The 13,492-nt window shown below is 30.6% G+C and overlaps 1 protein-coding gene across 1 annotated transcript in view; it reads left to right on the top strand.

The window, feature by feature from the left end:
* The window catches only part of LOC111702011 (dynein heavy chain 3, axonemal), a 127,605-nt gene that overhangs the window by 100,773 nt on the left and 13,340 nt on the right, over positions 1–13,492 (top strand). The window contains exons 74-85 of the mRNA XM_023473529.1: positions 3,354–3,478; positions 4,696–4,743; positions 5,276–5,320; positions 5,561–5,681; positions 7,048–7,102; positions 7,361–7,417; positions 8,230–8,361; positions 9,313–9,370; positions 10,407–10,506; positions 12,071–12,226; positions 12,672–12,743; positions 13,198–13,390. Of these exons, the coding sequence (XP_023329297.1) occupies positions 3,354–3,478; positions 4,696–4,743; positions 5,276–5,320; positions 5,561–5,681; positions 7,048–7,102; positions 7,361–7,417; positions 8,230–8,361; positions 9,313–9,370; positions 10,407–10,506; positions 12,071–12,226; positions 12,672–12,743; positions 13,198–13,390 (1,162 nt within the window). The remainder of the gene's footprint in view (positions 1–3,353; positions 3,479–4,695; positions 4,744–5,275; positions 5,321–5,560; positions 5,682–7,047; positions 7,103–7,360; positions 7,418–8,229; positions 8,362–9,312; positions 9,371–10,406; positions 10,507–12,070; positions 12,227–12,671; positions 12,744–13,197; positions 13,391–13,492) is intronic.

Here is a 13,492-nt window from a genome sequence, read left to right as displayed (position 1 = left end):
TTAGGGTCTGAAATACATGCAAATCTTTTAAATAAATCTTTAAAATGCAGTTATTGTTGAATAATGGCAAGATCTCAGTTTGCAACGCAGGAAAGTAATAATACCTTGCTTTTGAGTACCACATAGAAAGGATCTGGTCTTATCATGGACTTTGTTTTGGGAACAAATTTCTCAATTCAATTGCCATCCTGCTTTTTATCATGAAAGAATAGTTTTTAAAGAGGTAAAAAAGTAAGGGACAGCACTCAATGTGAATAGGAAGACAAGTCCTGAAAATTTATCCAGTGGAAGATCCCGACATGTCCGAACTACTAGAAATGTTGTCAGGGTAGCTGCAGTAATGAACACTGAACAGAGATGCTGCCAAACACATTGGAGCTAGAAATACTCCTGTAGTTCTGTAATGAGAAACTCTTTGATGTTAGGCAAGTCCAGCTGGTCAAGGATATCAACTGATATGAAATATCACCCATATTGGCCAATCAGAAGAGAGGAACTTAAATATGAAGATTTACCAAGAAGGATACAGTTTTGTACCTGGATTTTCAACCCAGCCAAAATGGCAAACTTCAAACGATCAATACTTCCTTTATTTTAGTGCTACAAACCTCTTATTGGTTTCAATCGATTGGAAATGTCACAAAGATTTAAAAATTTTGAATTTGCAATTTTCCAAGTGTCAACTTCCCGAAGGTAAGGTTAGGTCTACTCAGGCGCTGCAAACTACGAAGGTGGCCGAGCGCTGCGGCTAGGACATGCTTGGAAAGTTGCCGCGTTGGAAAATACGAACCAAGTGTTCAGCTTAGTTCATATTTACCAGAAAACAGGAAATAGAAATTCTTATTAGAATAAACTTAACTCCACCTACAAGGTGTCCCACGAAACATGACAGTTGGTAAGTAGTTTAAAATGTCTTCTTCCATAATAATTTATTTGATACTAAATAAAATGATAAACAATATATTTAATTGCAGTTATATCAAAGCTAATTAAATAGGTAAATATTTTTGTTAAACTGCAAAAAGTCTTTAACATTTAATACAGTATATGGAACCACCTGTTATGTTTCATGGGACACCCTGTAGTAAAATTTCATCTTAATTGTTTTTATTATTCTTTGACTTTTTTCAAACATAGAATAAAAGGCTCTTTTCTCGCAGTCTCACCATCCCTGCTCTCTCTCTTGAGAAAAGGATAAAGAAGTTTAGTTTGTTTGAATATTATTCATAAGTTTATAGTATTGATGTTATTTATAGGACAGGCAGGATACATAGGATACAGTTTACATACAGGGTACTACCTAGTATACCCAATTCCCTCGCTATAAATACAGAAAGAAAAGATTCTATTATACAAATTAGATCTATCAGATTTTTCACAGAATTGGGGCAAAATAGCAGACGGAGACTCAAAACATTACAGTAAAAAGTACAGGGTACTGTACAGGGTACTGTACAGGGTACCCACCAAATAAAACGAATGAAGTTTTTGAAAAGGAAAAACGAAAGGACAATACTATAGTTTTATCGTTTACAGCTAGTTGTAATTTGCAAGTAACCAAAAATAAGGAAGACAGATATCTTAAATTCGTAAATCGTCTCTTAAGTATCATTCTTTGTGAATAATCCTTTTTGTGGAAATTAAATTCCTCTTCATTCTATCTTTTAGTTGGAAGCGTCTCTTAAAACTTAAAAAAAAATAATTTTTCTTATTTAAAAATTATCGAAGACGACGAGAAGAAAAATATATTTGAGTTTGTACCCACAGAAACTAAATAAATTAGAACTGGAGGAGTTACAGTAAGAATTTAAACAAAATCAGTAAATCAGGATAAACTATTTTCTCTACTTTTAAAAGATTTTTTCAACATTTGTTTTTATATTTCATAGAATAGACCAGCAAAACAGTTTGAAAGGAACCAAAATTTTGTTTAATAAAATGAAATAATTCATAAAAAGGAAAAACTTAAACTTAGAATTCCCTGTTCTGGTGTATTTTATTAATATAAAGTTCTTTCATTAATTCCTCCATTAAATAAATGAAAACATAAATAAAATATTAATTCTTATTAAACCAAAATTCATATTTGTTTCTAAATGACTTTGTAGTAAATGCCCTACTCCATAAGGGTTTCTCAAATTAGTATCTATCCAGGTACAACTCAGTTTCACTTTGCTATCAATGTATAAACGTTGCACACAATCTCGTCAGCAATCAATGTCAACAATATCTTTAACTATCAAAGCCAAACCAATGGGCACAATCTTGTATGTTATCAATGTCAACTGGCCACTAGCACATAACTAACAATGCCAAACCAATGGGCACGATCTTGTAAGCTATTCATGTAAACCAGACACTAGCTCGTAACTATCAATGCCAAATAAATGGGCACAATCTTGTAAGCTATTGATTTCATCCAGATACTAGCTCGTAACTAACAATGCCAAACCAATGTGCACGATCTTGTAAGCTATTGATGTCAACCAGACACTAGCTCGTAGCTATTAATGCCTAACCAATGGGCGCAATCCTTAACTTGTTTGTTAAAACAAGGAACAATTAATCTCTCACAGTATTCAGTACGGAGTCTCTATATTAACTGATTTGTATTTATATATCTGTGTTACAAGTTAATGTTAATCGATGTAATTACAAGCTTTACGTCAATATATATATATATATATATATATATATATATATATATATATATCGTAGTTTCAGTTTAATGTACGTATTTACAAGATTAGCGCGGATAGATATAAAGGTAGTTAAGCTAATCACAATACGTGTTTATTGATGTTACATAGTTATTTACAGCATTGTTAAATAATAATGTACAAGGTAGTTCAGTTTTGCAAATATGGTGTTACACAATATTTACGATTACACGATATTTATTACAACTTTATATTTACAAACCTTCCCTCTTCTCGTATTATTTACACATACAGTGGCGACTAAATATAGTGTGTTACATATTCATATGAACGTAACTACTCTATATCATAACTAAAAAAATTTAATGAAATATATATATATATATAAATGTAAGCAAATTATTTGCATTTTTGAAATCATAATTTGATAACGTGGTTTTTTTTAAATCTAATTAAATTTTGTTAGGAAAATCATTTTCCCAACAATTTTCAAAAAATTTCATTTAAAAAAAAATGTTTGAAGATATCTTTTTTAATGCTTCAAAAATATTTTAAATTTTTTTATCACATTTTAGTTTTTAATGCCTAAATTGGTAAATTCTGAACAAAACAAAAAATTGGAAAATTGTGTCCAAAACATTGAAATTCCCGATTTTTTTCGCCTCACCCTGTATATTTATACCGTTTATTTAGACAAGGAATGGATACAGACCTGTAGCTGAGCACGCCTCCATCTTGTTTTTCTGTATTGTTGAATTAGAGAATATAGATCCTATGTACAAGTTCTCTCTACCATGGTTCATCAAAATATACCACAGGAATAGATTTAGCAATACACAGGCGATAAAGATTAATATTAGGGTCTAGGAACTCCCCCCCTCCCTGGAAAATAATTTGGAGATGTCCGGCCCCCCATTATGGAAAATATTTGGAGATGTCGCCCCTTCTGGAAAAAAATTCCCCCTCCCCTGGAAAATGTTTGGATATTATTATAAAAAAAACTATGAAAATACAAAGAAACTAAGTGGCATGTTTTGTCTGTTTTATCTATAAAGAGATAAAAATAAGAGCCTTTTGTGCTCATTCAATAATATATTATTTAAAAGCGACCAATTTTGGGGGTTTTTTCAAAGGAAAAAAACAACATTGACATTTTTTATTTCCATTGGGATGCAACAGTGAGTTACATAAGGAAAACATTGTAAATTAAAATAAAATCATGCTGTAAGTTTGTCAATTTAGACTTTTTTCATGTTCGGGTTTTTTTACTGTTTGTTTGCTCCAATATCTTTCCATATAAAGTTGTTATCTCTCTTAGTACGTCTGTCTTTCTGTTTATTTGTCAGATCATAACTCAGAAACCCCTGGACCAATTTGCCTTAAATTTTGATGGGGGAACTCGGGAGATGTATCCCTTGAAACTACACCAACAATTGAATCTTTTTAAACTCTATTGGGTATGGGTATGGTATATGGTATATGGTATGGGTATGCTTTTTATTTATTTTATTTTATTTTATTTTCTCCACTTATTCCCCCTCCGACAAATTGTCTCCCAATTCTATAAATGTCTTCTGATATGAAAGTGAAGTAAAGGAATTATGAGTGAATCTATTTTATTGAAGAATTATTCTTTAGTTTTCTCTCAGCCTAAGTTTTTTCTTCTTCTTTTATTATATACCAGCTGGAGTACCCGGTGTTGCCCTGGTTTATATTGTTTTTCGTAGTTATAGTTACTCCCACACGCTTGGTTTCAAATTATAATGTTAACTGAAGAACCTAGCGTTGCCTGTGAAATTTAAAAATTCCTACCTTTGTCAAATTTGAGGTACCCATGGGTTTCCTAAATGTCATCCAATTTGATCCAGCCGTTTGGCCAGCTATAATAAACAAATATATTCATATAAATAAGCTTTATTATAAATAAATAGATTTAAGTTCTTTACCCTTTTCTTCGAAACCCACTGCACAACCCTAAAACAAACAAACAAAAAACAAATTTTAATGTTATTTTAAGTCTATTACACGATGTCAGGTCTATCTTAGACTCAAAGAAAAATGAAAACATACAACAACGAATAAGGAATCCCAGTTTATTAAAACCTGCCATTTTTTAAAAATATATAATGCTTTGAGAACTCTAACTTCCAAAACGAAATCAGCTTTAAAACAAAACTATAATTTACATGATAATTGAGCTGAGAATGCAGTTTTGTAAAGAACATTTTTTAGGATTTATTGGAGTCCTATCAGACCTTTTTATGGTGCATTTATGTTCAGCAAGAGCATGCAAAAGCATCCTTTAAAATCCTCATAAATTGTCTATTTTGTTGGGATTATTTTTAAATCAGATTTTAACCCTATTCAATAACGACCACGAAAAATGTAACAAAATTCTACAGTAAACTAATTAGTTGTTTATGAAAAGATTGAATTTGAGCTCTTGTCGAACAAATGTGAACTGTAAAAACGTCTGATAGGTCTTAAATGAATCCCAAAAAAATCTTTACAATACAGCATTCTTAGCTCAACTACCATGTCTAGCCAGAGAACTTTAAGCAAAGACTAAATAAATTTTTAAATAAAAATTGTGATAAACATGGGAATATTTGAAGTGATCTCAAAACAAAATTAACAGCAAAAATGTACAAAAAACTAAGGTAAGACATAAAATCTTAATTCGGAAAGCAGAAAATAAAATAAATATTATTAACAACAGAAATTAGAATCCTTAGATTTCTGAATAAAAGTTAAGATTTGTTTTGCTGATTTTTAAAATTCCTACCTCTTAAAAACAAAAAATTAAACAAAAAAATGAGGTTTATGGTTAAAACTAGAAAAAAATTGGCATCCTCCCATTTTATTTAAATGAACATTCTCTTAGATCTCAGTTTGTTTAGTTGGTCTGTGTTCCAAGATCATCTTCTCATTTTCTCCTTCCTTCTGTGTGTTGGTATTCAGACAAGAGATAAGGAGGAGAACAGGAACCTTTGGTCTCTTCTTCTTACAGGTTACATTGAAGCAATCAATCAATCAATTAATTAATCAATTAATCAATTAATCAATCATTAATACAATTAATGAAATAAAGTATATGCATTATATAATATATAAATCAGTTAAACCCTAAATGAGCCATACATCGAAAGAATTTATTAAATGTCGTCTTGACAATTTTCAATGGGTTTCATACTAATTACTATTTCGTAAATCTCACTATTTGCGAAAATAAATAAATAGCCATGAATATGCGGGAACAGTTTTAAAAACTCCATATAATCATTTAATTAAAAAAGTAAATATCTGAAACATTCCATTATCAGAAAGTAAAGAATACGACATTTGATGAATTCTTTCGAAAAAAATTAAAAAATAAATTTTTTTTAATGAAAAAAATGTAAGAAAAAAAATTCGAATTTTCTTTAGCCTATATCACCCCCAGACTACCCATGAGTTTCCACAAAAAAAATTGGCCCAGGGAACATGTATTGGCCCGTGGCAAAAAAATTTTTAAAAAAAATTTGAAAAGAAATATTTCAATTCTATTTTAGCCTATCACACTCCCTAGCCACCCATGAGTGTCCACAAGAAATATCAGCCCAATCGGTCCAGCCGTTTGGCCGGCTATAAGCAACATATATATATACAAATGTCTTGTTTTATTATATAGATAAACATATATATAAACATAATTAAAGAATCAACTTCAAATTAAAACATATTTCAGAATTTTACTATACATGATGTTTCTTGCCTTGCGGCAATCCCCAGTAGATTTTTAAAAAAAACTAATTCTGAAAGCGTATCCACCCCCAAATTTGCACTCAAACTCAGGATTTACAGACTTTTAAAAAGTGAAATATGTCTCAAATGAATCCTAAATAAGTTTTCCACAGCATTGCGTCCTCAGTTCAACTACCTTACATAGCCGGTCACTCCCTTTAAATACCTAGACTTAGGAGGAAACTTTTTTTTCTTATATGTATCGCATGACTCCTGGGATTCTCAGGTTTCAGCCTATACCCCCTTCCATTTTTCCTTTACAGTCCCTTTAAGGAGACTCTTGTTGTAAGTACAAGCTAGGTCAGTAATCAGTATTGTAAACAACTCTGAGTCCAAATTGAATGAATTTGAGCCGCGTCTTAAATCCGCGAAAAACCGGTTTCAATTGAGCGCCGCCTTAAATCTTGAAACATTGAATACAATTTTAAGTGGAACAAACCGTATTTGAGCCGCGTCTCAAATTTAAGCCGTGGCTCAAATTCTTAAAATTCGGTCTCAGTTCAACTGATTTTCAATAACATTGATTGAAATTCACTAAATACTTTTTTTAGACAGAAATAACCAGCGTAAAATGATTTTAATTTTTATATTAAAATAAGTTGAATTAGATTATTTATTATTTCTAATTGTCAGAGCTTCATCACTCTTCAAGTTTCAAGGTGAATCTTTATTGACTATTTCAATAATTTAACATTTTGGTGTGTATTCATAGTGAAGAACCATTGTATTGATCACATTTTTTAGAATAGTTTTGTGACTGTTAAAGCCTTTTAAAGCAGGGAGAAAAAAAAATGTCGATAAAGATATTCAGTCTAAAGCGATTTTAGTGCAGATGAATTCTTGAAAAAATTAGATTTTTATGTATTTTGGTTCAATAGCACATTTCGATAATATTTATAAAAAGTATTATTTTCCAGGTTTAATGAACCATGTGAGAGAGAATAACGAAATGTGGAAGGAATTTTATAATTCAGGATTGTTTAAAACTATAAATATATTTATCAAATACTAAAAGGGAGTGATCTGAATTTTAAAAATGCAAATTTTTGAATGAATCAGTTTCATTTTTTTAAAGTATGAACAAAAAATATACATCATAATTAGTTTTAAAACCCTTTCAAACATATGGTTGTGTATTAAAAATGTTGAATTTTATTAAGTATGTATGGTTGTGTAAGTTAATCCTGGAATCATAGATGGAGCTAATTCTCCTCTCGGGGCTACTGGAGCTGTTATCGACCGCTCTCTTCTGACACTTCATCAAGACTAACTCCCTTATCGGGGAGAAAATGGACGCCTAGTTTGCTTTCTCTGCCGACGAAAGTACCGTTATCCATGTTCCTCCAGATAAGGGTCACGAGGGTTCGAATCTCGTTCTCCTGGAAATTTCCTCTCCTCCTTGGTAATGGGTTAAATCATTATTATTTGTTTGTCCAGTTCTCAACTGATGATAAAGTTTTAGCTTGGGTTGAATGAACTAGGCTATGGTTCTACATCCTTGGTGGGTTTACAGTTGTGTATTGAGAATGTTGTGTACTGAGAATGTTGTTGTGTATTCAGAATGTTGGTGTGTATAGAGAATGTTGGTGTGTATTGAGAATGTTGTTGTGTATTGAAAATGTGTATTGAGAATGTTGTTGTGTATAGAGAATGTGTATTGAGAATGTTGCTATGTATAGTGAATGTTGTGTATTGAGGATGTTGTTGTGTATTTAAAATGAAGCTGAACGAAATGTGAACATTATTTTATATTGTTATTGTTTACAATATTGTTTACTAACAATAGATTCCCCATACCTGGCCGACCTACCGGATGTATATTCCAGCCTCGAAGGTCTAGAAAAAATTCTTCTTGTCAAATTGTTCAGAAAAGATAAAGTTCTCTCTGCAATCCGCGCCTTTGTCGAGCAACACTTAGGTACAAATCGATTAGAAATCTACTAAAAGTTTATGCTTAAGTTTAAAACTAAAGAATTCGTTAAGTTTAAGTATAGCTTAAAAGTTCTGAAAAATAATATTTCAGGGTTAAAATTAACTTAATCCCCTAAATCCCAGACTTAATTACTACTTATTGAAAAATATTAAATAAGCAAATTTAATAGCTCAAGAGCAGATTTGAGATCAATGATGGATGACATGTTAATGGCACGGTAGCTCTTTCTTTAATAATAATTTTCTGAATTTCTATACGACTTTTGCGAAGTTTTCACAAAAATATTAGGAAAATAGGTTTTTAGGGCGTTTCGTGTCCATCTTCTATTTCAACTTTTAATTGTGGCTTTAGCTGTGAGCATTTTCTGTTTGCACAGAACAGCAAAAAAAATGTTTGCGGATTTAATAATATTTTTTGCGCTTTTTCATAATTTTACAAAATAAAAAAAATTTAAGTACACATTTTTAAAATTGTGAATATTTATAAACCTTCCGTAGGGTCACGTAAGATCCCATACAAAATATGGGCTCTAACGGTTCAGCCGTTTTGATGTTTTTTTTAATACAAACAAACAGACAGAAAAATAAGCAAAATTTATATATAGATTTAGAAACCCAATTACTATTTCTTGAAATCATTGAATTTGCTTATTTAATTTTTTTCAATATGCAATAGTAAGAAATTTAAAAGAGATAAAATCATAATTGATAGTTTTAATGATTTACTTATTATTTTATCCCCTACGGTTGGTTATTTTGTTGAATACGAGATTGAATATTTAACTCGTCGATTGCGGTGAGTTAAATATTTAAGCTATATAATAGTTAAGGTTTAATTTAGATCACGAGCGGCATTTAAGCTGGAACTTAACATTTAAGTCGTAATTTTTCATTCTTTACTTTTGGACTCTGATAAATAAAAATAAATATTTTTTAGGTGTTGAGTTCACCCAATCTCCAGAGTTTGATATAAAAGCTGTGTTTGATGATTCTAGGAAAATATGTTTTTGTTCTAATTGATTGATTGGTTTTAAGTACTCCCCTTATATAATTTAAAGGGACTGTTAAGGTAAAATAAATGGGGGCATAGGTTGAAGCCTTAATATTTTAGAAGCTAATCACAAGTCGCGACCAATATTAGTTCTATCTACTGTCCTTGTCTCGAGAAATTAATATAAATCTGTGTCAAAGCTATAACAAAACTCATTGGCCGACGGAGCCCTGCGAGATCAGATACTGCACTGCCATTGGTTGAGATTATGGTCACATGATACAGATGTAACAATTATATTATCAATAATATAAATTAAAAATTAAAAGTATTATATTTAAATTATAATGGAAGTGTACCTAAAATTGTTAGGCTCCTCTGGAATATCCTAATTTTAAGATTCATTCCAAATTTGTTGAATATGAAAAGCTTTAAACTTTGATTTATATTCCAAATCTCATAAATATATATTTCTAGAGACAGGGACATCAGAAAAAGCTAGTATTGGTCACGTTCAACTCCTGAAATGTTTAAGCTTCTGCCTTTACCCCCTTTCATTTACCTTAAATAAAACTAAATAAATAAATTTGATCATATCATCTTACAACTATAAATTCAATATAAATACAAACTCATAATTTTTATAAAAAAATTAAAAAGAGTTTCTTTATCAAAATTTTCCATTGAGTCAGCCACCAAAAACATCCGTTGCGTCGGCAGTTTCAAAACAATAGAACAAATTTATTAAAAAAGAAAAAGATTTTTTGCTAAAACTCAACTTTTCCAATCTGTTCATGGCATAAACCTTAGATATTAACAAATTTACTCTATCCTTTTTCCAACAGAGTTTGTAGATTGAAATATAAAAGGTCTACAACCTCATGTTGCTAAGATAAGGGAAAAAAGAATCAGATTATTGTAAAAACTAAATTTCTTTGAAAATTCTATCATGAATGTTAATTGTTATTGGTGAGAAAACAATACAATAGAGTAGTTAAATATTAAACAATATTGAGAAAAAAAATATGCTTATCTTATAGTCCTGATTTGCCTCTCATCTTTGTACTCAGCTCTGGAGCAGATCCTTTAGACCAGCTTTACAAGCTAGCAACTAAACTAGGATATCAGGATAATATTAAGGTATAAGCTAACCCTTTACTGTGCAAGCTAGCAGCTAAAGTAGGATACCAATATAAAGGTATAAGCTAACCCTTTATATATGCTGTACAAGCTAGCAGCTAAACTAGGATACCAGAGTCTAAAACTAAAGAATGGGCGAATTTTAAGTTTGAGGTTAAAAGTTCTGTATAATAATGAGTAGCTACTTAAATATTAAACTTTCTCAATGTTAACTTTGAATTTCCCGGGAAAAATCTGAACCAACAGAGAAAAGGATTTAGGAGAATTATTACGTAACTATCGGTAATATAAAGGCTAAAAACCGTATATATATGACATACAAATATAGCTGAAACATTATAGACTGATTTCATAACAATTATATTACTGATTATTATAACAAATAAATCACTGATTATCATGACAACTAAATAACAGTATTCATAACAATTAAATAACTGACTTTCATAACATTTTTTTTACTGAAATATTGGTATCATCTACTTTAATTCAAAATGTAGAAAACCAAGCCGACCTTTTTTTAAAAAAAATCTGCCTCAGATGAGAGTCCATGTTTATTTATAGAAGAAATATGAAAATAAATTTGTAATCTTCAGAAATCTGTGAAACCCAAAGAAATTGTTGTTGATCGTTTCCTGTAGTTGAAAAACTATTAGAATATTCAACTAAAGAAAATTATATTTACATATTTATACTGTATACAACCCCTCAATGCAGTTAGAAAACTACAATTGTTTATATTTTTAGTTTGATGCAAAAACTGTATATATTGGGATAAATATAAAAAATAAACTTAAGCAATGTTTATTTTTTAATTTACTAGATTTACCAATCTTAGCTTTTTATTGCTAATCTTTTTACAAGCATTTCGTACATTACTTACAACATAAAATTTCGCAGATTTTCTTCGTTACATTGGTGGATTTCTCTATTTTTTTATCGTAGTTATTCAAAAACAAAACATTTAAACTCCTACCTGATGATATCTGCAATGCAATAAACCTTCCTTGGGATCATTTAAGCTACAAAAACAAATATTGGCTTAATCGGTTTGAAGTTTGTTCCAAACGACAAAAACAGCCTGACAAGCCAAATATTGATGAAATTAAATTATTGAATATTTAAATTTGAAAAACTACGGTTTTAATTTTAATTTAATAAAAATGTAATCTTGTTAATTAGCTTCTTTATTTATAGTCTACAATCAGGAGATTAATCTAGGATAGGAGATTAATGTAGGATAGGAGATTAATGTAGGATAGGAGATTAATCTAGGATAGGTCAAAACAGGCTTTTGAATAAAAGTTAAAACGGCCAACCTTGAGGTGTAGTGTTTAAGCAGGAACTGAATAAAATATACGTGAGTCTAGAAGGGGTTATAAGAGTAGACTGACACTCCCTCCCCTCTTTTACGAGAAGGAGTGGGGTTTGGCAGGAGAAAAAAAAAACTTTTAAAATATTAAAAAATCCAATATTTTTTTGTATATCATTATGTAGTTGCAAGACTATCTAGTCCTGTATAAATAATAAATATATTTTTATTATTAAATTATTCTAATTACAGGCTCTCTCCCTGGGACAAGGTCAAGGTAGTGCAGCTGAACAGCTGATACTAGACAGTATAAAGAGCGGGGACTGGGTTCTACTACAGAACTGCCATCTAGCGACAACATGGTTACCCACGCTCTCAACACTCTGGGAGGAACTTATTTGCAAACAGGTAGAGATATGTCAAGTCAAGTCAAGTCAAGTCAAGTCAAGTCAAGTCAAGTCAAGTCAAGTCAAGTCAAGTCAAGTCAAGTCAAGTCAAGTCAAGTCGAGTCAATAATTTTTGTTCAATTTCAATTTGTCTGTTTAAATGGTTATTTAAACTTAAAATTTTCAAGAACAGTTTAAAAGTGAAAAAAAGAAATAGAACTAGATGTTGAACTGGTTTCCTCCAGGGATAAACAATTTGATAAAGAGTTTGAAAGAAATCCATCTCCTTGCTAAAAGCATTCTAATCTATTAAGTGTTTCGATCAGTGATTGATGGATTATCAGATACTCAAAACTGCTTCATTGAAAACATTGAAAACCAAAATATGAGTTTTTGTAAACAGTATAACTATAATTCATGTTAATTTAATTCATATTTGTCTTATTTAATTTTACAATTAATTTCAGGATCCTCATCCAGCATTTAGGCTTTGGTTAACTAGTTATCCATCTCATCATTTTCCTAGCTCTATACTCCAGGTAAAAACTAATTACAGGTTGGCCCTAAAAACAAGGATTAGCGTTTTTAAATCCCAACTATCTTTTAAAATGACTCAAAAAATTGCTCTAGTATATATTTTTTAACATTTTTTAACATTTGTAGTTTAGTGCTTCGGTTTGGACTTGGAGTAAAACTATGTCAAATGTTCGAAAACCTTGCTGTTTACTCACCCTACTCGAAACGAACCTGTACAACATGTACAATATATGCATTCACTCGTACCGTCCAGTCTAGAATACCAAGTGAAGAGTCGATCCAGCACGTTTTATGCAACAAATTTATAGCCTGGCAATATCACATCAGCACAAGTTAACAGAGAGATTTTTAAATATTTGGAAAACGATTAAAAAGTCTGAAAACCTCTAATCCCTGTATTTTTGGACCACCCTTTTGTATAGATAGTTGTTAAATATTTATAATTTTTAATTTTAGGCTGGTGTAAAAATAGCTTTGGAACGGCCATCAGGGGTAAAACATAATATGGAAACATTTTATAAATCCCACCTACTCCAGGATAAAGAGTTCCAGGATGGGATGGAGAATAATATAGTTTTTCACCGTCTTCTCTACTCTCTTTCTTTCTTCCATGGCGTAGTCATGGAGAGAGGATTCTATGGATCTCTTGGTAGGAATTTTTTTACCTTGAAAAATCATCAAATATGAAAATTTTTGTGTTAAAGATAAAGAAAAACATTTCTTAACCATTAAGTTATCGGAGCAATCCACT

The sequence above is a fragment of the Eurytemora carolleeae genome, unplaced genomic scaffold (assembly GCF_000591075.1).
Source record: "Eurytemora carolleeae unplaced genomic scaffold, Eaff_2.0 scaffold390, whole genome shotgun sequence".
Lineage (NCBI taxonomy): Eukaryota > Metazoa > Arthropoda > Copepoda > Calanoida > Temoridae > Eurytemora > Eurytemora carolleeae.
This window is presented reverse-complemented; position numbering and strand designations above follow the sequence as displayed.